Source organism: Leptidea sinapis, chromosome 47 (genome assembly GCF_905404315.1).
Source record: "Leptidea sinapis chromosome 47, ilLepSina1.1, whole genome shotgun sequence".
Classification (NCBI taxonomy): domain Eukaryota; kingdom Metazoa; phylum Arthropoda; class Insecta; order Lepidoptera; family Pieridae; genus Leptidea; species Leptidea sinapis.
The window spans coordinates 7237143-7264573 of NC_066311.1; the positions used below are offsets into that span (position 1 = coordinate 7237143).

A 27431-nucleotide genomic window follows, 5' to 3' on the forward strand; every position below is an offset into this window, starting at 1 on the left:
TCTGTGGTTTTAATTAATGATAAAATAACTAAATCGTCGAGACAAGTTTTTCTTCTAAATGGTAAATAAATAGGTAGGTATGTCTTACAGCCGGATGATGATCTTACATGACGTAATGACAGTGACAGCATTAATTTATTTAAGGCTAACTTGATCCTTGACATCCCCATATGCTTGTTCTGCACTGATAAATGCACTCCAGAATTTTTGTCTAAAGTAGAAATTAGGGATCACTCTCTCTTTGACTGTGGCCTAGATGAAGGAAATGTGGTCAAATTATTTTTAGTTGCCCTTTCGTACATTCTAATTTATACAATCTTATGTCTAACCTCTATTATTCCTCGTCCTTTAAATAATTTAAAATTTCTTTATTTGTACAAAGTTATTTACAACCACATGAAACTTTCCTGGTAGACTTAGATAACCTGTTTTAGAAAATATAATAATTTTCCTGGTTTTTACTCCATTACATTTTATGTAAGTAAATATATTTGGAAACTCAAAGTAACATTAAACTTAAAATCATGTATTTACATAATAAAATATGTTTAAGTATTTATTTAGTCATTATTGTATTTAAGTAGTCACTTTCAAAAAGCCCGTAGTCGCCTCTTACGACACCCTTGGACCTGGGACTACCCTATTCTTTTTACGCCCCGGGGCAGCACAGGGCTTGATAACTAATCATAAACCAAGAAAATGCAAAATGTTTACAAATAGACATTTTACTTACGATTGGTTAATTCGGACATATAACGTTTCCCGCGTTTATTTGCAAGGCTGCTTGACATTCGGAAAACTTCATAATTATCATTGTATTGAAAGTGTTGTCAACAATATTGTAAACATTTTGCATATTAATTGTTGTTTATGCTTAGTTATAACTTTATACCAAGTTTATTTGTAAGGCCGTTTGTCTTTATCTTACCTTTGTTACTTCAGAATTAAATGACAGGGAGAAGTAATTTTAAACAAGGAGCAACTTTACACTGCCCTTATTAATAAGATAATTTAATTTAATTTTATTATTCATTAAATAATTAACCGTTATATCTTGAATATTCATCATTACTATAAAAATACTATGTGGCCTAAAATCTATACTTTGTGGCCTACCATAACCTCACAATGGCTAAATTGTGGTGGCTCATATAAATGAAAGTTATTTTTTTATATAGAGTGATTGTTTTGATAAGTTAGGTACCTACTTTCGTCGGCGCTAGATCTTATTGAGGATTTTGGTCTCCCCAACGACTTCCATTGTTGACGAAACTCTTTATACACTTAGATCTATAAAGATAATAATAATATAATATTAAATAGAATACATAATAAAGGCCTTTTATACTGCGTGATTTAATCCTAATTATTTTCAGCTTTCTTGCCATTCGCTATAGGTGGCCAATCCTAAAGAGAATTTATACACTATGTTGTTATGTTTAACTTGACAATCATTTTTGGTGCTCGTGCCGTCTACTGCTTGCGTTGTATCAAAATAAAATAAAATAGGACTTTTTTCATACGCAAAGGTAGGTCACATAGATGATACTCTTGAAAGTAATAAGTTAAGATTGAGCCAAGTGCAGAACTGATCACAGTCGTAGTTTTCCAATAACAGCACTAAAGTACCTACATCATGTGGCATAATGATCCATGCTGAATGTTTCAACTACAGGAACGCTTCGCACAATCGAACACTCCCAAAAGTACTGCTTTTGCGTGATGCGTGCAATCGATACCAACTCAGTGGCAGAAAATTAACAAGACGTGTTTTTTCTTTAAAGTTGGCTGAGAAATTCTATTTATAAGTATATTAACGTTAGTCATATTGTTTATTGTTGAAAAAAATTTAAGGCTTTGGTTTCGTCGTAGTTTTTTGGAAATAATAAAAGTTAATTCAGTCTGTGTTAAAAAAAATAAATACAGTATGTATGGATGAAGGTGCACACATTGATTATTTTTTTTTACCGCACATAGTTTTAGCCATTATTCTGCACTGCTTAATACATTAACGAAATAGAGTGGAGTGCTGGCATAGTATGGAAGTTTTCGCACTAGATCCGGTTTCCGTCATCCGATTTATTTCAATCAACCGTAGAAATAGTTCTACGACTACTTCGGACCGTGTTTTTACGGATATGGATCGACCTCTGATTGGACGTAGTGGGAAAGCGCTCTTAGTATGAAAGTTACTTGAAGCACCCGATTACCATGCTAGGAGGATGATATATGTAGGTATCATCACTTTTTTACCAATCCAACATGTTTTTCTTGTCAGGGATCGCTTTCTTTATTACTCTCCTTAAAACAACATTTTTATAAAAAAGATTATAGGACCACATTACCTACAATCAAATAGTAGCACCACACACCGAATTCTCAGATCAAAGAGTAATTTTGCTCTGAAGAGTAATTAACTTTAAGGATGGTTTCTTTTTCCCTAAAACCAGCTAACACTCGAGGGAGCTTATTTTTATTGTTTGGGTTGATGGCGTCACGGACGATTAGATGGCGTATTTTACGACGGCTTTTTAGATTTCACCAATGACGAGTGTATATTAACCGATTCTGTTATATCTGATTCCTGAAGGAATAAGGTCACGATCAGAAACTAAGAAAATTGTTACTGCTGAGATCATTCACCGCAGAGAATAAGGGAGCTTAATCTTGTAAGTAATCCCTTAAATTGAAAAATGTTGTGCTTTGAGTTGCCAACGTCCCAACAGACATAATTTAAATAAAATTTCACAAAAAACAGCTGTCAGTTTACATTTATTAACTTTTATTGACACATTTATTTCATAATGGGGTTGAATATTGAGCTCTTTCTAATAAAAATTGGGATTAAAATATCAACCCTCGCAAAGGCCCATTTAAAATTTGTAGAAACTAGAATGTCATGTGTCAAGTTATTCTACAAGTATTGAAAATGTCAAATAGCAAATTGCAATTCTGGGATATCTGAAATCATGCAGAAGCCACAGATGACAGTACACTTGAGAACACCTCAAATCACAACAAAAGTCACTTAGATCCAAGAACCAAGATTAAAAATTAAAATTCATTGAATGGAAAGGGTAACTAATGCGAGATTTTTCATGATATCCCTACATAACTTTACATCAGCCTAAATATTGCAAATCATTTTCCTTCAGTTTTCAAGATGGAATCAAGTCTTGAGCACGAAGACTTGCTTATAAAACTAAGAGCAAAGTTAAATGAAGGTAAAATTAAGTTGTGGGATCCTCCTTATATTTCAAGTGATGATCAAAACACCGAGAGCTTTCTGGTTAGTATATAGTTTTCTTGCGTTTCTAATTCTTAAAATAGATAGATATTAAAAGTGATTATTTATCAAAATATTTATAATTTTTCAGGAGTTAGCAAATGCATATGCCATAGATTTATCAATAGATGTAAACATAATAATTGATGGACTGAAAGAGCTTCAGCAGCATTCAATAGAGAGGTCAAAAGCCAATGAGGAGTATAAAGAAACTGGATGTGCTACATTAAGAGTAAAAACTACAGGACCAGGCAACAAAGGTGTTATCCGGGTTGTGAGGAAACTGACCATAATGGGATCAGAGTTGATGGAAACTGTTGCTGAAGCATTAGGTGTTGAATCACCAAGGTAAGATTGTTTATTTTGGAATGAGACATAAAGTAAGGATTCTTGTTACAATTAGATATTCTTTCAAAGTAAGTCAAATGAACTTAATCCAAATAGTCTTAAACTAAACGCTTTTGAATTGTCACTATAAATATTTCTTTAAATTACTGAATCTACCATATGTTCGGAAAAAGTTGAGCTTGTTATAAGAACATACAAGAAGCTCATCAGTCAATCTTTTCAATCAAGTGGAGTAATACAATGTTACAATGGCTGTAATATACAAAACAAATTAGTTTGTAAGGTGTCCCATAGATGAATTGTGTTTAAATAATATTAATCACTAAACATTTAGGGCGATGAAAAATAGATGTTGTCCGATTCTCAGACCTATCCAATATGCACTCAAAATTTCATGAGAATCGGTCAAGCCGTTTCGGAGACAAGAATTTTATATATTAGATTTCATAAAAGGTAATGAAGAATAAACTATATAAATATAAATTATAGTATATAATATATAGTAATATGTATTACTTTGCAATGCCACATGAATTTTATTAATATTGATATTCTATTGAGAAACAATAAAGCATGCAGTAGGGTGAACTGGATGAAAATGTAGTGTAATATTACATGCTATGCCTCCACTCAAAACATTTGTTTCTAGCAAGGTAGGCACTGTAGATCTAACTAATCATAGTTGAGCTTTGGAATATGCAATCTGGATATTGCTTACTGTAGGTATTTAGTAACTATCGTAAGGAAAATTTTATGAGTTTGTGTTCAAAAGAACTTTGATTTTAAAATAACAGAACATAATAAAGTAACTAACACTATATTCATATAGGTTCAAAACGAGGTGTTCACTGCCTAATTGCCTATATGATATGCCGCCCCTGCCTCCAACTCTGTCTGCACTTGTTCACATATTATTATATTTTGCATATTTCAGCTAATGTGTAAATTGTTGTATGGCTTAATTGGTCTTGCAATGCGGAGATAGTGTAAAGATCCTTAGGTCATATCTGTGGGGCATTTTCTTAAATATTTTCTTTTTTATTAAATAACAAGAAAAAATATCCTCAAAAATTTGTAAGGAAATTCTATTGCATGACTTGCAGTAGAGTATATTAGGAGAAAATATGACTTCCTAACAATAGATTTATATGTACTCATGAAAAACTTGCATTACAATATTTTATAAATTGTATTGTTTCTAAAATTTCCAATTCATTTCAAAGTGGTGGTAGAGCTATAATTGGTATGACAAAAGGAGTTTTGATAAAAATCGATGCCTTTTATTCCTTTTTGTTTATTCAAGATAAATAAACAATAAATTTATCTCCTTTGGAGTGGAATTTTAATTGGACATGCCTGAAAATTATATAATATCTGATGTCATGGGTATGCAGCATCCACCTTCTTAAAGAGTTATTAAGTATGACATTTGTAAAATATAATTTAAATAAATTTTGTTTTCATGCACATTTTGAGTGTTTTGTGCAGGTTAAAATTATATTAAATATCTTCATACCCTTATATTGTATTTAATATTATTGATTTTATCAGAGTGAAGCTAATATTTAATGGCAAAGTCATAAAATCTGCACCAAGCTTGGCTGAGCAAGGAGTGAACAATGGAATACAATTAATGGCCCTGATTATGGCAGGTAAACAGATTAAAATTGTAGAACAATTAATATTAGGTTGAAAAATAAGTCAAATCTAAGACCATCTTAAAAAAATAAAAACATGCATGTGACTTGTTCATTGGTTAGACCACAGCCACTTTTACTAAAAGAACACCTTTTGCTATATTGTGCAGGCAAACAAAACAGTCTTAAATGTCATGCCAAAATATTGGGAGGTTAAAAAGTAATAAACAAAACATTCCTGGAGGAAAGTGCTTTTTAAGTATTTATGTTATCATTACTGCAGAAAGCCCGGAACAAGTGAAGAAGGAAGATAATATGTATATGGAGATGAAAGAAACACTAGATGATGCAACTCTGCTCTCTGAATATGTGGATGAGTTAGCTGATGATGAAGAATATATGAGGGTATGTTTATATGTAAAGGAAAACTATAGCACCAATTTTATATGAAAGGAAGTCAGGTATTACAATAAGTGATCATTTCTCATGTACAGCCTCATGTCTATATGCTCCAGCCATTTAACCATGTGTAATGCACAGCTTCTCGAATTGTGGGAGATCCAGTGCTCTGTGACCGACTCAATCACTTGGTGTTGCACAGAGACATCCCCCCATTGTGTGTCTTCTACCACAATTATCACAGGGAATCTTCCGAAGAACACGAATAACGAACTGTTTGGCCTGATTCCTGCCACCGAATTCCACATTCGCAGGACTAACCACAATTACAATATTATTCCCACCATCTGGATTTGTGAAATTTCTTCCACGTACAACCAATTAAAGAGAGTATCCTAGTGCGGTGTTACCAGGACGATATGACATGGGTACCTTTTAAAAAGCGTGTGCACTCTTCTAAAAGTCCGGCCAAGCCCATGTGATTCCTCTCGCGTTGCAAGAAAATATGGGTAGTGGCGGTGACCACTTAACATCAGGTGACCTGTACTTACACTCGTTTTCTCCTCCTCATCCATAAAAAATAGGTACAAGAATTGATAATTATTTATTTCCCATATCATTGTGTTGCGTAGAGATCTGGGCTCTCTGCATCTTCTACCACATTTATTACGGGGAGTACTCAGAGGAGCTATTCTGGTTGATTCCAGTGGCTGAATTCCAACACCGGACATAATGTGCAAAGTACCACCCGAATCACGTTGACGTCTGGCTTTTGCAAGAATTTCCTTGCCTCGCACAGCCACTTTGTGGAATCAATTACCGGCTGCGGTTTTCCCGAATCGATATGACTTAGGGACCTTCAAGAAAAGAGTATACTCCCACCTTAAAGGCCGGCAGGGTGGTTGCCTCACCTCTCCTCATCCCGTGAGCCACTTGCCCGTTTGCCCCCTCTTATATAAAAAAAAATATCATTTTACAAGGTACAATATAACAATACAACATAAATGATATCAACCTAACACGGCCTTTCTCTATTCTTAATTCCGCAAATTTTCGAATTTCAGTTAGAAGATCAATCGGGGAATACCATAGAGTTGCCACGAGCAGAGAAAAGGGCACTCAGTGTTGGTTTGGCTATGCATAGCCGCGGGAGAGCTGCTATCAAGAAACATGACTATTCGCTTGCGTTGGTTTTGCTTTTAGAAGCTGATAGACAACTCAGGTAGGATATTGCAAGCCTTATTATAGTTATCGTTTTGTATTTGTAAACTTGAAACCACAGTAGTGTACTAATTATGCTGAACCTTTAATTTATTTCAGTTCATTCTTTTTACGGACTTTCCCTGCGAGATCGAATCAGAAATGAGGAGATCCGTAGGAAAACCAAAGTTATATAACATAGCCCAAATGATTGCGAAACTGAAGTGGCACTGGGCAGTGCACATAGGTTGACGGATAATTGGCCGTTGGGGCAGTAAAGTCCTCGAATGGCGACCACGTACCGGAAGACGCAGTGTTGGTAGGCCCCCCTCAAGATGGACCGACGATCTGGTTAAGATCGCCGGAATACGTTGGATGAGAGCAGCGCAGGACCGATCGTCGTGGAAATCTTTGGGGGAGGCGTTTGCCCAGCAGTCGTCCGGCTGATGATGATGTTGTCTATTTTTACTTAATACTTAGACATTTTAAAGCTAATGGTGCAATAGTGATGAATATAAAAACAAACAAAAATCATTTATTTACTTACTTCGTAAATTAAATTCGTAAAAATGGCACTTGTGAATGTTAGTGAAATATTTTGTTTTACCATTTACCACTATCATATAAAATATTTCAGCGAATGTCGCTCTCAAATCCTGAGTTCTGTGGACAACTGGGCTGTATTGCAGTTGGATATAGCGTGGTGCTACCTCTGCCTACGCAGTTTGCAGTCTGCCAATGATGCGGCCACGAGACTCACTAGGGCCGAATTGGCCTTCAGAAAGACTTATGGCGAAGAACATGAGAGATTGATAGCTTTAAAAGGGACTGCTGGTATGTTTATATGTTACCTACAGTCCGCCACCTAAGCTGCCACCAGGCTTGTTTATTGAATTAGGCGTTACTTTGCGGAAATCCATAATTATGCAAATGATTTAAGTTTTCTTTAGTGTTAATTCCGCCAATATTTGTTTTTAAAACAATTCGACACGTGTTTCGCCTCTACACGAGGCATCCTCAGGAGACTACAATTAACGGTTAGCTCAGTTGGTTAGAGCACCGGCACGGAACGCCGGAGGTCGTGGGTTCGAATCCCGCATCGTTCACTAGCAGTCTCGTGCCAGATTTTGGCGAGACAACACGTCCTAAAGGCAACACAGGTTGCCTGTGTTAAAGTAGCCTTTAGTTGTAGTGCTTGTGGCAGGCTGATTTGTGGCTATTTTTTAAAGTCTCCAGTCTACCACCAACCTCAGCTTTATACAGACCTCTTGGGTAATAAAAACTGTCATTACAAACAAACAACAAACGCCACAAGTTAGGATATCATCCTCACCATCTGGATGTGTGGCGGTCCTCCACAGTGCGGTTTTCAAGGAGCTTTCTTCCACGTACTACAAAGCTATAGAATGAGCTTCCTTGTGCGGTGTTTCCGGGACAATACGACATGGGTACCTTCAAAAAAGCGCGTACACCTTCCTTAAAGGCCGGCAACGCTCCTGTGATTCCACTGGTGTTGCAAGAGATTGTGGGCGGCGGTGATCACTTAACAACAGGTGACCCGTACGCTGGTTTGTCCTCCTATTCCGTAAAAAAAAAAAAAGTTGCCGATATTAAAATCGCGATACAAAAGTAACTGTTGATCGTAGATAGGTGAAAATTGAAGTTGTATGTATTTTTCAATGCTGACTCAATATAAAAAAAAACAAATTTAAAAAAAAATGTCAAAAAATTAAAATTTGGCGTAGACCACCCTTAACATTTAGGGGGATGAAAAATAGATGTCCGATTCTCAGACCTACCCAAATGCACTCAAAATTTCATGAGAATCGGTCAAGCCGTTTCGAAGGAGTTTAACAACGAACACCGCGACATGAGAATGTTATATGTTAGATTTAACGAATATGAAATAAATGTAGGTATATACGAATCAGCACATTTGTTGACGATATGCAATCTATACTAATATATAAAGCTGCAGTGTTTGTTTGTTTGTTTGTTTGAACGCGCTAATCTCTGGTACTACTGGTCCGATTTGAATGATTCTTTCAGTGTTGGGTAGTCCATTTATCGAGGAAGGCTATAGGCTATGTTTTTTTTTTTCAAAATTAGGGATCCGTAATAAAATTGCTATTTTGTAACACAAGGTGTAAAATCGAAAACCTATTTTTGCGTGCGCTGCAAAAACTATTGACAATAGAACAAAATGATGTACAGGCTATAATATAGGCAATATTTTATTACTTATAAAACTATCGCGTGAATTATACTTTATATGGCAAAACAACGTGTGCCGGGTCAGCTAGTAAGTTAATAAAATCCGTGCATTAGTTTTGTCAAAAAGTAGACTTTTATTTTGAGCAAATTTGAATGTTGAAATTGGGTCACTAGGTCAATGATTCAATGAACTTGAATATTTGAACATCAACAAGAGGCATTGCCAGGTTCCGCGCAATAGTTGAAAAGCACCGCCACCAAAGAGAAGCCGCCACAGTACGCGGGCACGTGTATTATATATATAAAAATATAAAAATCCAAACCCTCTGAAATATGTTTTTTTCAATTAATATTAAAATAATACGAAAAAATGGAAAAAGGAAAGAGTAAATGTAAACTAAAAATGCGGAATCACCCTCCTCTGTGGTCGCGAAGTAACAAGAGGGTCGCCATGACAGCTTCAGTCATCACGCCCTGTGACCATACCAATCAGTCGAACACTTGGCTGAGACCGCGGGCGTTGACTCGTGGGCGAGACCCGTACGCGCCTCATCTCAAATACGGCATATTTTCGCGACGATCATGCAGACCTGAAGATAAATCGCAGATGCTGTCCAAATCTTTTGACGGTCAAGCGCTTAGAGGGACAATGGATGACGAACGACCGAATGAGCTCGTCGACGAGCCGTACTTTCTGATCCGGCAGATAGACAGGAGTTCCACCAAGGTGCTGTCCACCTCGGAGATGTTGCATATTGCCATTGAGCCGGACAAGCTGATGGACAGACACCGCGCCCGCTGACAGCTGACAGTTGACACACAACTGACGCTTTGAAATGTCTGACATTTAATATATATATAGCCTTAACACATGGTCGCATTTGGTGGGGCCGAACCAACGGAATCGGTCCGGTATCATATTCGATGGTATGTCGTATTGTCCATCGCACAATTTATTATTATTTTCGTCCGGACTATGTAAGACGATGGATCAATTGGTGCGAGGCGTCCACCCACGCTCACCGGACACGTGCCGGCTTACTCTTTGATGGCGACGTTTTACAAAACGGTCGGCAACGGTCGAAGTTTGGACCGCGAAGAGTAAGACATATTCTATTTATAATTAGCTTCCTATAAAGGGATCAGTAATGGATAAATAAAAACCTGTTTAAGTTTAATTTTAAATTATTGAATAATTGTTGAAAAAAACACTACATTGCAACGGCCCTACAAATAAACTTGGTATTAAGTTATACCATAGAATGAACCAAGAATATACAAAATTTTGACTGTATCACTGAGAACACTGACAATACAATGATTGATAATTCTAACTGATTATTATTCTGAAGTTTTCCGAATGTCAAGCAGCTTTGCAATTAAACGCGGGAAACGTTTATATAATAATAATAATAAAGTCTTTATTACAGTTAACAAAACAAAAATTTACTTACTAGCTAATACACATACTATAAAACATTTTAATTAATTAACTCATCTTATATGACTATATTATTAACTTAATTGTTTGCAGTAACTGTTTGTCCTTCGACAAAGGCCTCCTCTAAGGTCTTCCATTCTTTCCGGTTCCTTGTTATTCTAGTCCATAGTGGTCCTCCTATCTGTTTCAGTTCATTCTCCCACCGTATGAACTGTCTTCCTCTATTCCTCTTATTTCCTTTGGGGCACCATTCGGTTATTGCTCTTACGTACGGAAACGTTTATACGTCCGTATAATTCAATCATAAGCAAAATGTCAATTTGTTAACATTTTGCATATTCATGGTTTATTCTCAGGTATAACTTTAGACCAAGTTTATTTGTATGGCCGTAAGTATTTAAAGCTAAACAGCTTGCACAAACACATTTTACGTAGTTTAATAGTAACCTATCAAAAATCTTACCTGTTCACTGCTCAGAAAATAGTGGTTTCGAAAGTATTTATTGTATTTCAAAAAAAATGTCTTTGTAAAAGTCTTTTACAAAGCTTATCCATTCAATAATTTATTAATAATTGTTAAAAATGTTCGAATTGTACCATTCGAATGACACCGAAATACTAGTTTTTAATCAATTTGTTATGTTTTTAAAGTGATAACCCTCACTTCTAGGATTAATACACAAATAAAATTTGACCGTTCGAGTGACGTATCGTCATAAAATCTTGTATGCTTTGTTCAACTCTCTTCGAGTCCCGCATCGTTCATAAAATTTTGTTTTCAAATTTTATTTGTGTATTAATCCTAGAAGTGAAGGTTATCACTTTAAAAACATAACAAATTGTTTAGATTTACAAGAGCGACATCTCAAGTCAATTTTCTAATATGCAAATATTGGGGTTTAGCAGGTTATCAACTGTAAAGTGGATCCTGTAGATGAAGCCGCAACCTGAGAGTTGAACAAAGCATACTAGATTTTATGACCTTTACGTCATTCGAACGGTTGGCTCAGTGGAAGGGCGCTCGCACAGAATGCCAGTCGTGGATTCGAGTCCCGCATCGTTCATAAAATTTTGTTTTAAAATTTTATTTGTGTATTAATCCTAGTTTTTAATTTGCCATGTTAAGGTTGTTGGCTTACCAAGTAAGTGTAAAAAAGTATCGATAAACTAGAATTGTAGGGAATGCCATGTACGATTTATTCTTTTCGCCATTTTGAGTGTTTGTTGATTCAGTATACCGCAAGCTTTCGGGATATGTGTCCGAACTCCGGAGTGCCCGTGATTCCAAGTGGGTGCCTTTCGCAGTGTTTTCATAGGTGGTTGCGCGATTGTTTTAAGTGATTTACATTTTCATTTCGTTTTGAACAACTTATTGCCTCCCACCATATCTCTTAGTAAGCTGTTTTTATTTGTCTTTGCTTAGAAAACGAGCGTGTACTGTTCATGCGGCTATACTTACTGCAGGGTATTGTGGCCTACCATCAGAACAAACGACAGGAAGCACGTGCTCTGCTAGAGAAGGCAGAGAGAGAGTTGAACAGTCTGCAGGTGAGGTTACTTTCATAATGGTGTACGTTATTCTACTTAAAATATTCCTAAAGGGGCCGATTTTTCAATCCTCAGATTAATCACCAGATAACTATCGAGAGAATAAAATTAACTTACTGTCTAACGATTAAAATTTTTGAATTTTTCAATCGCTTTTTATCCAAAGAATAGTTGTCTGTGGTATTGTAGAAGCAACTTCACACTTCATACGTGCAAGCGAGATGGACATATATATTATTTAACGCATAAGACAGAGAAACGATACTTGTTTGACATTACACATTTATCACAACAATAATAACACCAAACCTCTAATTCAGTCGTTTATTTGTTCAGTTTATTTCAATTTAAATTTGGTTTCGTGGTACTTACTTCTATGATATTGAGGTATCATTAAAAATACTACAAACCTTTGGGTTTCATATTTAATTTTATCCTCAATCAATGAGATTAAATTCAAATTCAAATATTTTTATTCAAAATAGGATTTATAATCACTTATTGAACGTCTAAATCTACCACCCATTCAAAAGAGACTGCCTCAGACCTGAGAAGAATGGGCGCAAAAAACTCAGCGGGCGTTTTTTTTTATATAAAATATGGATTACAATGTAATATCGTACAATAAACATTAATAATTAAAGAGCCTGAGGGTGTTCGCTTTAATCCCAGTCAGTGGTGTCATTAAGAAAATCGTTTATGCTATAATAACCTTTCCCACACAAACGTTTTTTAACAATTCTTTTAAATTTAGAAGCATATACATCGCCAAACAAAAGACTTACTAACTCGACCCAACTGAGTAGTATGCATAACAAGTTTATGTTTGTTCCTCGTGTTAACATTATGAATGTCACAGTTTCTAGAAAATTCCTCAATGTGCTTATGAACATACTAAACATTATCAAAAATGTATTGAGAAGCAACAGTCAAAATGTTTATTTCTTATTTAGTTTATTAAGTAGGCAACAGTTTCTTTTTTTAGTCGAAATTTCTTCCAGAACTCATTATCATTCCAGATGTTGTGATCTGGTCTCTCTCTCACAACACTGGTTTTTCTGTCCGGTGGGTTTACAAAGTTGAGGAAATGGATTTCTTCTTCATTCGCGAAGTCGTCAATTTTCTCAAAAATATCCATTGTATTATAATTTCTACTATATTAGATAGTTATAACATAAATTACGTGTGTAGTCGTCAAAAGATGATAGTTATTAGATCATTAGATCTTTTGACATGAGATAATACACTTATAACTAGAGAATGACTTATCTACACATATAGCCTAAAAACCTTTAAAACACGTCCTAATTATCCGGCTCTTAACCGGCTCCCAAAGGGGCCGATAAATATAATCACCCGATATAGTCTTAATTGGTTCGATAACTTCTATCTGCCTGTTGAAAAATTCGAAATTGCGCTATCTGTCGAATTTCTCTTATCTAGTTGTTTAACTGAAGATTGTGTTAGGGTTTGTAACCGATTACAGTTTGATATTGTTCATAGATGTCGCCCTAAGCCATCAAGGACGCATTATCTAAGTTTATTATAGAACTGTGAGCTTACTTATTATGTAACTGGTGAATATACGATTGGTACGCCCCTATTAAGTGTTTTAATACCTTAGTTAGTGGGATATTTTTGGGATTTGTACAGATTGAAAAATCGGCCCTAAGACGACAAACTACTTAGCCAGGTCTAAAGAGATGAAAATATTTCACAAGAGATTTATTAAATACGCAAAATAAACTTAAGACGACTTTAAGGGTGGGACATATCTATACCTTGATAACAGGTAATAATGAGTTTTATTGCATAGTAATAAAAAAAATGATTAAAAAATAGAAATATATTTATTTACCATAGGGAGTGAAAATAACATACATGCAGACGTTTAGGATTCTTGAAAAACCCCAAAATTTCTGAACAGCACTACAATTCCACTCGGCACCTTGAGACATAAGATGTTAAGTCTCATTTGTCCAGTAATTTCACTTGCTACGGCGCCCTTCAGACCGAAACACAATAATGCTTACACATTACTGCTTTACGGTAGAAAAAGGAACCGTTGTGGTACCCATAATCTAGCCGGCATCCTGTGCAAAGGAGGCACCCACTGGTAAAACATCACTTGGTAAATTTCATGATGATAAATCAGTTCGTAAAGGAGCTATGACATGGGTAGTAGAACTGATAAGAAACTCCCAGCCCATCTTCAAATCACACGAAAACTTAGTATACTTAATATAATATTATAAAATTTTATGTGATCAGCCCAAAACTCGACGTATAATAATATAATGGGCTGGGGCGTGCATATCATATAGGTATGAGGCAGTGCCTAACTCGTTATGAACCTAAATAAACATAGCACTAGTGTTAACATAATATTGTTTAGATGACAAGACAAGACAAGAGCGACATCTCAAGTCAATTTCCTAATATGCAAATATTGGGGTTGAGCAGGTTATCAACTGTAAAGTAGATCCTGTAGATGAAACCACAACCTGACAGTTGAACAAAGCAAACAGAATTTTATAACGAGGCGGTACTCGAACGGCTAGCTCAGTTGGTTAGAGCACCGGCACTAAGGTGGAGGTCGTGGCTTCGAATCCCGCTTCGTTTATAAAGTTTTGTTTTTCAAATTTTATTTGTGTATTAATCCTAGAAGTGAGGGTTATCACTTTAAAACATAACATATTGACTAGTGTTAAAGTTAATATGCATATATGAAGCAAGGAGCGTTTCAATATGTATTCATACAACTTATGTCGTACTGTCGGATTAAAGCGGTATTACTTCTACTTAATATAAAGTCGCATATTTGGGGCACGTGCTTAGACACGAGAGGTACAAACTCCTACAACTCATCATGATGGGAAAAGTTGCCGGAAGAAGAGGCGTACGTCGCAGAAAAAAGTCTTGGCAGCGCAACATCCGAGAGTGGACTGGCATCGCGAGTGCGGCAGAACTATTTCGCCTCGCGAAGGACAAACAATTGAAACTACAAAGCTGACCGCCAACCTTCGCTAGTCGGAGAGGCACTCGAAGAAGAAGAACTTCTACTTGGAACTACAGTGCATACCTTGCTAGAAAACCACTGCACGCCACTGATAATGGGGATGTTAAACTATGGTATAACTCCTGCTAAAAGTGAATAATATAAAAGAACAACATGTATTAATAATTTTTTTAAGATAAAAGATAAAAATGATAAAAGTATTTCTTCTTCTAAAGTATAGAATGATATTTTACCAAGGTTGACGAGACGTCAGTAGAAGCTGTAATGGAGTTGGGATGGAGCCGTGGTCAAGCGTGCACCGGCCTGAGAGCCACCAACGGGGACGTCAACCGCGCTCATCATTATCTCGAAGAAAAGAAGAAGGAGAGAGACGCTGCAAGGAAGAGCAGCAGAGATGCTAGGTGAGCCTTTGTTCTTCTATTTTTAATTAATAACCGAGTACAGGCGTGCTTTTTCGGAATGAGAGAAAAAAAAATAGCTTGCGTTTAAACAATTAGTTACTTTTTTTTTAAATTAATGAAGCCACAACCTGAGGGTTGAACAAGGCATACAATAATGAAATTGAAAACAAATTTATGAACGATGCGGGACTCAACTTATCGTCATAAAATCTTGTACGCTTTGTTCAACTCTCAGGTTGTGTTCTGTTTTCAAGTTTTATTTATGTATTGATCCTAGAATCACTTCTATCCGGGTTATCACTTTAAAAACATAACAAATTGTTTAGACATACAAGATTTATCAACGATACGTCACTCGAACGGTTGGTTCAATGGGAGAACACTATAAAATAAAAGATAAGGCTTACACCAGACTATTTTCAATTTAAATATTATTTCAATAAATAAAGCGGTTATACTCACGTATAATGGGCGTTGGAACAACTAGTTAACGGCAAATAGCAGTTACTTTATCAGGCCGTTGTAAGTGTGATATGTTCCAACTTCGCACCTGAGCTGGTAGGTAGTAGTAGTAGGTCTCACCGACATTGATTACGAACACAATGATTACGACCGATGAGTTTATGTCATAATAATAATTAAAATGAGTGACGTTTAGACGTGAGTATAGAATTTAGGCCACATTGCACGATGCGGTGCGGATAACCTAGAACGTCTGATGGTCACCGGGAAAATTGAGGGGAACAGACCAAGAGGCCGGAGCCCCCGACGCTGGTCTGACCAAATATCCGAGCAGACTAACCAACCCATTAGCATCGCACTCCACCATGCGACAGACCGAAACAGATGCAGGAAATCTGTAGACAAACTTAAGCGGAGTCACGATCCTCGGCAATGAGGGAACGACTGTGAAGAATAGAACTTAAACTTTACTAAAAAGACCTTTGTTAAACTTAACTTAGCATATTTTTTTTATTTCAATAGAGGATGAGAAGAGCAGGACGTTCAGTTGATGGTTATTGATACGCCCTGCCCATTACAATGCAGTGCCACTTAAGATTCTTAAAAAAGCCAAAAATTCTGAGCGGCACTACAAACGCGCTCACCACCTTGAGACAAGATGCTATGTCTCATTTGCTCAGTAATTTCACTAGTTACGACGTCCTTCAGACCGAAATACAATAATGTTTAGACATTACTGCTTCACGGCAGCAATAGGTGGCGTTGTGGTACCCATAATCTAACTGGCATCCTGTGAGAGCCAGGAGCCTTTACTGGCAAATAAAGAAATAAATAAAGTTTTTATAATGTAACAAATATTATTTATTCATTGAAATGAAAAGGTGAAACAATTAACTGTCTAATCTATGGAAAAGGAGGACAAACGAGCGTTCGAATCACCTGATGTTAAGTGATCACCGCCGCCCACTTTCTCTTACAACACCAGAGGAATCACCTTTACGCCTTTAAGGAAGGTGTACGCGCCTTTTTTTGAAGGTACCCATGTCGTACCACTTCGAAAAATTTCGATTTAAAGAGATGAAGTGGCAATAATCTAATTGCTAGTCTTAATATTTAACCTGAATGTACAGAGAAAGTCGCGCGCTGGGTGTATGCATGGACGGGTCAACCGTGAGTGTCGACCTGGTGCGGTCGCTGCAGGAGATGGGGTTCTCTCGACGTCTAGCCGTGCTGGCTCTGCGGAACTCAAATAACAATGTCACAGATGCGGTCAGACTCATCAACGACCATCCAGATCTGGTAAGTCCTCATGCGAACAAAACGAATGGTGTCGTGTTGAACTACTCTTAACAAAATTTCCTACTATGGATTACATAGTAGGAAATTTTGTTAGGAGAATTTTATGAAATAAAATTTTGTTTTCAAATTTTATTTGTGTTTTAATCATAGAAGTGAGGGTTATCACTTTAAAAACGTAACAAATTGTTTAGATTTTCAAGAGCGACATCTCAAGTCGATTTCCCAATATGCAAATATTGGGGTTGAGCAGGTTATCAAATGTAAAATAGATCCTGTAGAGCCACAACCTGAGAGTTGAACAAAGCATACACTAAAACATACTCGAACGGTTAGCTCAGTTGGAAGAGCACTCGCACGGAACGCGAGACGTCGTGAGTACGAGTCCCGCATCGTTCATAAAATTTTGTTTTCAAATTTTATTTGTTTACTATGGTAATATTAGCTTGACTTACTGTTTTGGATCAAACCATATAATAAAAGAAACAAATTACTGTAATAATAGAATTTCAAACATTTTAATCGACCTCCCCATACCGTTGTGCAACTCGAATGCCTGTATTGGTGGTCAATGTAGACAGTCAACTGACAACGCCCTATTGGTGTTGTATTTTACACTTTATTTGATTATTACAATCTTAGGGATTCCTCTGCGCTTCAACTAGATAGGTCAAACTCGAGGAATCACAGGAGCGTTTCCGGCGTTTCAGAAAAGGGTACCTATATCCTGGTAACACAGCACAAGGAAGCTAATTCGTAATGGCAGCAAAAGGCGCAGGGGGTAGAAGAAATAAACTACAGCTTGTTTTGATAGTATTTTATGTAACAGTTGTATAAGAAGGGTCAAAAAACGTGAGTGGGTTATCAACAACAAGATTTCGAGTTGCGGCTTAATTGGGCAGGAAATGTATTCTGTACATTTTTACTTCAAGGAATGGCATAGGCACACCCATACTACAGCGAACGCGAAAAATGTGAAATTACAAAAGATAGGTACCTACACCTGGCAGCATCTTAGCAAATTATATTAACAAGTTTATTTTCTTAAGTTGACATTAAAATGTTTAGTCTAATGATTTCAAACATTAAAATATTATGAATATTGTATAATACGAACAATACCTACCATAACTAACCTAGATTCAGTTGTCTGTGGCCAAAGAAATCTGATTTTTTGGCGTCATTATGGTACGGTAAACAATGTTTTTTAGGCCATAGAGCTTAGACTTATTCAAAGACTTAATAAAGTATGTACTTATATTAGTAATTTTGGATGTATAAATGACAGATAAAAGTACAGGAGTAGAAAAATATCTTTACGGTTATTTATCTAATATAAGCTTTAGAGTTACCAAGAAATCGCTCCGTTACTTATATGATATTATATAAAACCATTAATTTATAAATGATTATGGACTGTTACAGCTGCGAGACAGCGATGCGTCGGATCAAGACGAGACGTCTTCATCGTCTGAATCGCAGGTCGAAGCCGATGCAAGACTGTTGGAAGAGGTAACCATAATAAGTACTTATTTATCCAGAGGTTTTTTACCCAACATTCATTAATGCTTAATATCGTTGAACCCTTAAAGGACCACTTATTTTATGAAAATAAGGGATGAGCAGGACGGTCAGCTAACGGTAATTGACACGCCCTGCCCATTGCAATGCAGTGCCGCTCAGGATTCTTGAAAAACCCAACAATTCTTAGTAGCGCTACAATTGCGCTCGTCACCTTGAGACTTAGGATGTTATGACTCTTTTGCCCAGTAATTTCACTAGCTACGGCGACCTTCAGACCGAAACACAATAATGCTTATACATTACCGCTTCACAGCAGAAACAGGCACCGTTGTGGTACCTATAATCTAGCCGGCATCCTGTGCAAAGGAGCCTCCCACTGGTATGAATATACCACATTTAATTGTAACTAAATTTAAAAAAAATATGTCTGAAGTACATATTTTCGAATTGGTGGTAGTTTTTGACGTTCAATAAGTGATTCAAATTACTATTGTAAATATATGAATTTAAATTTGAAAACCTGTCTTTGTTATGTGCTCAGAACGGAAACATTAGTGAGATTTTTTTTCAAACAGTTGGTATCTCTATCGACACATAACTTGTTGAATTTTGTCATCAGACATTTCATAATATTACATTTCATAAACTAATCTGCTTCAAAATGTCTTTTTTTCTCTAGTTTGTAATGCTTTTGTGCTATAATTTGTGATGTGTATGTCCTCTAAAAAAGTGTTTTTTTTTTTCAGTTGAAAATAATGGGATACCCGGTCGAGCAGGCGTCAGCTGCTCTCCGAGCCGCTAACAACGACCTCAACACTACAATAGAAATGCTGAGCAGCGGGGACTGCTCACAGCCATGTAATATCTACATTTCATAGAAGAATATTAAAACTTTTGCCTAACAAAAATCAAAGTGACTATTCTGAAACTGAACTTTTTAAACATTGCAAAATTTTACCGGTGCAGATACTGATGAAATATTCAATGTTAAATAAAACTTTGTCAAAACTAAATACAGGGATACAACATCCTGTATGCACGCGGGCCGTCTCTCGGGGCCGTTTATACGCTCCGAGCGCGCTCAATAGATATGGCGAACGAAAGAATGCTTACCTATTTCCTCGCCTAATTAATGAATTACCCACAGATGTACGGAACTGTATAAATCCTCGTAATATTAAGAAAAAACTGAAATTATACTTTTTAAATCACTTAAAATAAATATATTTGCACAATTTATCTAACTAATGTTCTGTAGTTAGTGTACCTAGATTTAACTCCTTTTTAGCATATATTACAAAGTCGTGTGGTTTTCTGATGCTAGCTTTAAGTATTTTCTTTTGTAAACTTTAATGTAAATAAATAAATAAAATAAATGAGAAACCAGCTAATTTACTCTGGATGTAACAAAGGCAATTTCAATACACAATCAAAGATTGTGCACGGCACAAGGCGCATCTCCCGAAACTTCCATCATTTGGGCTTACGCGCGTTTATCCTCCTCTTCCATAAATAAAAATGCCAATTCCACAAATAAAATGTTAGGAAATATCGACCCATAGCAGCGACAATATGATCTGAATTTTTTTTACAGTCAGACCACTTTTGATGAATGTCTAAAATGTGAAACTATGACGGCATACCCGATTTCAGGATAAATATCAGGTTTTGCTTAACATCATATGGGCTCAATTATATCATAAGCCACCCTTTATGCACTATAAATAACCTTGTTATATGATTGTAATTAGATGAAATAAGAAAATTATATTTTAATTCAAACAGGTCAGTCATCTAACCCATCAACAAGTGAAAGTGCAGAGGCGTCTCGCAAACGACAGAAGAACGAGGAGAGGATAAAAAAGTGAGTGATTCCACACTTTTATAATACATAATTTCCAGGATTAGATATTTTCTATCTAACCAAAAATAAATTCATCCAAAATGTTAAATATTTACCCATATTACCCTTACCCTTATTCATAATGGTCCGCTAACTTAAAACAGCCGCTACAGAGTGTTATTTCTCATTCTGACTTAGGTCAATAGAAGAAGACAGACTGAGAATTAGCAATGCTTTAAGTTAGCAGACTATTATAATTAAGGGGGATAATATCAAACAATTACGACAGTCAAAATAACTAATGTTGTCATTACATCACCGTCTATAAAACTCTCATAATAATACCCAAACGCCCCACATAAGATATACACATACCCACACCTACCACACACACACAGAAGTGTAAACTGAATGTAATACGTACTCACTTTTTTTTCTTGTTTCAGTTTATCTTTAGGAAGCTACTTAAGAATTTTGTCTTGCCTAAATAATATAAAATCTTTGTTGGCCCATGTTTTGAAATACAATACTTTATCAAATAAGTGATGTTATATGCTGTAGATTTTACGAAATAAATAAATGATACCTAACTGTTGATAGGACCTCCCTACAATGTGATCAACATAATAGTCAAACCGTAGCTTTGAGTCAAGCATAATAACATCCAAGTTCATAATTACCACAATCCGATTTATAACGTTACCAGAAAGAACGTAATCGTGAATAATAGGGCTATGCTTCAGACTAAATGTTATAATGTTACACTTTTTGGGATTAAAAGATATATGTGATTTCTACGGCAATACCTTTCACAATGTTCTAAATCGGTGTGTAATTTAAGGCAGTCATTACGGCTGGCTATAGTTCTATAAATCTTATTATCATCAGCATAAAGAAGATGACCAGTATTTCTGAAACAGGTGTCTATGTCATTTATATAAACGGTAAATAAAAAAGGACCGAGGTGTGACCCTTGAGGCATGCCAGTAGACACTTTAAGAAATTTGGAGGTGTAACGGCTTGACTACGGTTGCCCACGTAAGAACTCAACGTTCGAAGTAGATCGCCGTGTATACCGATTTCTAATAGGTTGTTAATAAGTTGTTCCTCTGATGGACGCAGAAGATTATCAAAGTCGTGTGTCGCTTATATTTTCGATATAATTTTCTCTTTAATTTTTCAAGTATAATATATATGCAGAGTGGTCCTATTTTAAAAAACATTATCAGAAAGGAACTTTCAAATATTGTAGAGAATGATTATTCTTATTTACATGGTTTTTACTTCAATAAAGCGTTTGATTCTCTGGAACATGATTACATTTGGGATGCACTGCGAAAACAGGTAGTAAACAACAAGTACATTCGTCTTCTCCAAAATGTATATCTTTACAGTACTGCACAGGTCAAACTGGAGACACCTGGAGAAGAGTTCCGCATCGAGAGGAGGGTCCGTCAAGGCGATCCTACTTCTCCTAAGCTCTTCACAGCAGTCCTAGAGATGATTTTCAGGAAACTAGAGTTTTGGCCTAAATATAAACGGCGAAAAATTGAACCATTTACGATTCGCAGATGACATTATTCTATTTTCGGAGAGTGAAATAGAGCAATAGTTGCATCAACTTGCAAACGAAAGTGCTAAAGCCGGCTTGCAAATAAATGCGTCCAAAACGAAAACCATGACCAACTCATCCGGCACAACTGGTTCGATAGTAGTTAACAATGAAACAGTAGAATATGTCACAGAATATATCTATTTAGGACAGTTAATAACCCCCCTAGAAATAACATGAGAAAGAAATAGACAGACGCATTTGTAATACATGGAAAAGATACTGGTCTTTGAGTGAAATCATGAAAAACCCCGAAATATCTATAGGAATAAAAAGAAAAGTCTATAACACGTGTATACTCCCATGTCATAATATATGGATGTCAAACTTGCGCCCTAACAGACCATCTCTCGGAAAAAGTAAAAGTGTGCAAAAACTCCATAGAAAGGAGCGTAATTGGAGTTCGGCGACGAGACAAAGTTAAGTTAGAAAACATTAAGAGTCAGACAAAATTCAAAAACGCACACATGCTCTGTCAAAAGCAAAAGTGGAAATGGACTGGACACATTCTGAGGGAAAAGAAAGAGAAATGGACAACGGACTGACTGGATGAGAGTAGCCAGAGACCGAATAAGGTGGAAGTCTTTAGAGGAGGCCTTTGTCGAGAGTCAAATTACTAGTTAAGCTAATCTAACTTTTATTTATAAGAAAAATTAAGTCACTAGTAATAATAAAGGCTATTTTTTTTTAATTATTTATACATGGTTTTTAAAAATACATATTTGAACTAGGTATTCTTTGGTAAATGTTTATTATTTTTCCCTCCTATAACTACGAGTTTGATTTTTTTTTGATATCCTAATCTTTTTCCAGACGCAAGGCACGGGAGGAGGCTCTACGTCGGCTACGGAACGCCATCAGAGCTGACGACGAAGATTACCTGGACACCAGTCTGACAGACGAGAGCCACTTCTTAGCGCAGTACAAGTCGCTGCTCTAACTCATGACGTCATCGCACGTACATCGCAATATTTTTTCACGTTTGTTTTTACAATTGCGTTTGTGATGATAATTTGTTGGATCTAGTATGCTCTTAACTTACCCTATAGTTATGGTTTGTAAAGTGGCTTTGGTACAGTTCATCACAGCCCTGTTTCACTGCAACCAATGTGATCTATTGTGATAACCACTGTTAACTAAGCTCACTGCTAAGATTGATACTTTTCATGAATCTTATTATATCTTTTGCAGTGAGCTGACGTATCTCAAGTGGTTGAGGAATTGGACTTCCCAAAGGTATACATTCAGAGAGAATGTGTAACTGGGTTTCATCTGCAATATTACAGAGTCTACACGCTCTGCAATCTCTAGGACCTTAGATTGGGAGGTGTTTTCTTAGTCTGCAGTGCCCCGTTAGAGTCCTGGTTAGAATGCGTAAGTTTTCCCTACTTAGCCCTTGTGCCTCTTGTTGAAGGTTTGGTTAGGCTCTTGGAATGGGTTTAACCCGGAGTGTTGCTAATAATGTACCCCAACAAGCTACTTCCATGAGCGAGATCTTCGCGACAAGTCCGCCCTTCTATCGTCTTGTAATCTCCAGGAGCTAACGATTATTCTGTATGCCTTTTGCCAAGGAAATAACGGATAACAGCGACGAGTCGTCCCATTGTTGTAAAAGGCATAAAAGGCATTTATTTTCTCAAAATCTATTCCTTTAGAATTCATTTTGATTTCACTACTAATATACTAGATACTACTACCGCTTCGGAAACAAATGGCGCTCTGAGAGACAAGAAGCGGCGTAAGAAACCCTCCCAGAATTCTTTTTTTTTGCGCTCATTTTAATGAAATATACAATATTGTACTCTCATTACTAGAAAATAATCATAATCTAGTCCCATGCTGTCGTATTTCTTAGATATTCAGCTGTGGAGTAGTAAAACATTAAAATTTATTTATATATAATGCCTGAACTGACTGGGACTTCATTATAAAAGTGTATACATTTACCCTTAAAGCTATTATATCTTATAAAATTTAAAATCACTATTAAGAGCAAAAAGTTAGGCCTAGGTATAGGCCTGCTACGATAGTTCATGTTAGGCCTATCGCAGACGACAGACTTTCCGTGACGCACTTTTTAGTCTGTGATGATAAAACCTATAGAATTATATGCAGTACTGCATACGACCCGCAAACACACATACATGTTTGGCAGAGTATCTTGACAGAAATTTTAAAAGAAAATTGCGGGATGAAGTGTGCAAATATAGTTTTAGGACTGAATGTCTAATATGAAAGAGTCGCTTTAATAATCTTTATGAAAAAATTCTTCTTATTTTTTTATATCTCAAGTACGAAATAATACACCGCCACCTCTGTAATTCCATTGCGTGTACATCCCTACAGTTCTGCCGACAAAATGACCGAAAGTGTACGTCGTGTGCGTTGAGTCTGTGTAAAATCTGCCAGACATTTTGTCCGCAATGCAGACATTTTTTGTGCCGCTGACTCGATAGCACAAAAAGTGTGTCATCTGCGATAGGCCTAAACACGATTAAATGTCCAAAGTTAGGCTGTAACTGCGTTTAGTTTGCGTTGGTGAAATCCGAATTGTATCTGTAAACTCGCTTACACGAGTAACCTTAGTTATAATCGGGTTCTTCTACAATTTTGAAATCGGGGCGTAATGATTGTATCTCGTGATCATTTTAATCTTCTTCACAATGTATTCAAGTCTTCCAACTATATTACTTAATATTTTATCATATCGTTTCTTTTATACTATGAATATTTATATATTGCTGTTTTTTACTTCATATTTTTGGGATTTTAGTACTATTTACGTACTCTGCCGATCAATTGTGTCGGTTATAAATAATTTTATACGTTAGCTAAAATGGTGTCTTAGTACCTATGCAGTATTTTGTGTTATACGTTATTATTATCACATATTATTTGTTAATACGTGCCAAATTAAACTAAATAACATAAAAAAAATATTGAAGTAGGCGTTACTTTGCGGAAATCCATAATTATCCAAATGATTTGAGTTTTCTTTAGTGTTAATTCCGCCAATATTTGTCTTTAAATTCGACACGTGTATCGCTTCTACACGAAGCATCCTCAGGACGTGTTGACTCTCCAAAATCTGGCACGAGACTCCATCATGACGAATAAAGACAAATATTGGCAGAATTAACACTAAAGAAAACTCAAATCATTTGGCTAAATAACATAACCTCCATGTAAGACACTGAATAATGTGAGATAAATATTTCCTTCTTGAGTAGCAAGAAACGTGCGCCCCTTTCGATCTCTGGATTGGATTTGTACAACTCGCACGTTGGAACATAGACGGAACTTTATCATATTTACCACATCGCTGTCTCGACGTCAATTAGCTAAAAATAAGCAAGTGTTTTCACATAGACATTCTATAAGATGTTGACACACCCCCATTTTAAGACAAAGGTGGTCATATTTAAACATATTTAAAGTAAAACGTACCTTCTTCTTTGAAACATATTGTCGTGTATGTGACATGTATAAATTTGAGTACTGTTACGCAATTGAACAAATCGGTACTACCGCAGATGACGCAGGCAGCAGGCGTCGCCACTCTTTCATCACTACCACATTTCATCGTTCCTCCGTCTATCAGTGGAGTTGCTTTGCTATTTGTATATACGACGGTTTTGTAAATTTGGTTTTTGAAGTGTTTGCCTGGGCCTGACGTCACTAAGATGGCGCATGTCTCATCCTCTCATATCCTATTGAGAAACGAGTCTTATGTTCCGTACGTCGGAAGATTTTTTTAATCTATTTTATGACAATAAGGGACGAGACGAGCATGGCATTCAGCTGATAGTAATTGATACGCCCTGCCCTTTACAATGCCGTGCCGCTTAGGATTCCTGAAGAACTCAAAAATTCTGAGGGGCATTACAATTGCGCTCGTCACCTTGAGACATAAGATACTTAGTCTCAGACTCTACTTCAGACTGAAACACAATAATGTTTACACATTACTGCTTCACGGCACGCCGTTTTGTTACCCATAATCTAGCTGGCATTTGTGCAAAAGAGCCTCTCATTGGTAAATGCCCTTAGTTGCCCCTTACGCCACCCTTGGGCCTGGGACTTCCCTATTCTTCTTATGCCCCGAGGAAGGATTTATCGGATGTAGTAAATAATCTTACTAAGTAAATCAATTCAGACTGTGTAACGTTTCCAATACATATTTTTTGTTGAAAGTTATTGGCTGTTTAAAACTTCTGTTTTAGATTACTCACGAAATGAATGTAGACGCAAATCCACTAAGGAAGTAGATGTTTCGTACTGTACTGTTCTTCTGAGATAAATGAGAATAATATTCGCAATAATATAGTGGCGGGGTAAAATTCGAATCTTGTTCTTGAAAAGACTTGTATACTATAAAACTTGTTTATTATGTAACGCGGATATTGTAATCGTAGGTATTTTCAAAACCTGTGAAAAAATGTATTTATTACTATATACCCTATTTTATAGTACTTACGTATTATTGTAAATACGTCCTTGGTGTATACGGAAATGCTAATAAAACATTTTTTTTCGTAAAAGAAGTTTTATTTAATATACCTAAAAGAACTTGTTTAGAAAGGTTAATGCAAGTGGAAAAAGTTAGGGAAATAAGTCAAAATTATGTATTCAAGCTCCGCTTTCCTTTGTTTGATACCAATCTGTGTTTATCTTAATCTATATCTTAATATATATAAATTACGTGACACGTTGTTTATCCGCGATGGACACCTAAACTAATGAACGGATTTAAATGGGGATTACTTCATGGAGTGCAGTTTTGTCCAACTTGAGAGATAGGATAGTTTTTATTTTGATTTGGGACCCATAATTATTTTTATTTTCAATATTTGTTTTGTATGGACATATTTTCTATGAGTGAATTTAGTGACGCACAGTTTGACAGTTCCGCTGTGAAACAATTTCATTATTACAACAGGGAGCATGATGATTTGAAATATTATTGGCAAATTCCTATAAACAGTTTTTTTTTTATTATCTGCAGAACAACGTCTGTCGAGTCAGCTAGTATATATGTATAATGAAAATGATCTTTGTTTGAGGCTCTTTCACGCCTAAATCACTGATCGTATCAACATGCAACTATGTGAAATGCATGTGAAAATGTCGAAAAAAATAGACCTTAGAACTAACCTTTGAGCAATTCATGCACACTAACAAAAATTGTCATATAAATCGCG

General features: G+C 36.1%; 1 protein-coding gene across 1 annotated transcript; it reads left to right on the forward strand.

The window, feature by feature from the left end:
• Nucleotides 1-2942: 2942 nt before the first annotated feature.
• Nucleotides 2943-26750, forward strand: LOC126978114 (NEDD8 ultimate buster 1-like). The gene is made up of 14 exons (XM_050826843.1): nt 2943-3077; nt 3156-3289; nt 3378-3634; nt 5186-5286; nt 5555-5676; nt 6735-6892; nt 7508-7704; nt 11949-12073; nt 15330-15493; nt 17086-17254; nt 18677-18763; nt 19522-19633; nt 20561-20639; nt 23044-26750. The coding sequence occupies exons 2-14, from the start codon at nt 3164-3166 to the stop codon at nt 23168-23170; spliced, it is 1824 nt and encodes a 607-aa protein (XP_050682800.1). The 5' UTR covers nt 2943-3077; nt 3156-3163; the 3' UTR covers nt 23171-26750.
• Nucleotides 26751-27431: the final 681 nt, after the last annotated feature.

Excerpts from the sequence above, each read along its gene's own strand:
- LOC126978114 (XM_050826843.1), top strand. The coding sequence starts at position 3,164 with ATGGAATCAAGTCTTGAGCACGAAGACTTGCTTATAAAACTAAGAGCA. Across the intron at positions 5,677-6,734 it reads ATGATGAAGAATATATGAGG|TTAGAAGATCAATCGGGGAA; the intron begins GTATGTTTATAT and ends TTCGAATTTCAG. Across the intron at positions 12,074-15,329 it reads GAGAGTTGAACAGTCTGCAG|GTTGACGAGACGTCAGTAGA; the intron begins GTGAGGTTACTT and ends TATTTTACCAAG.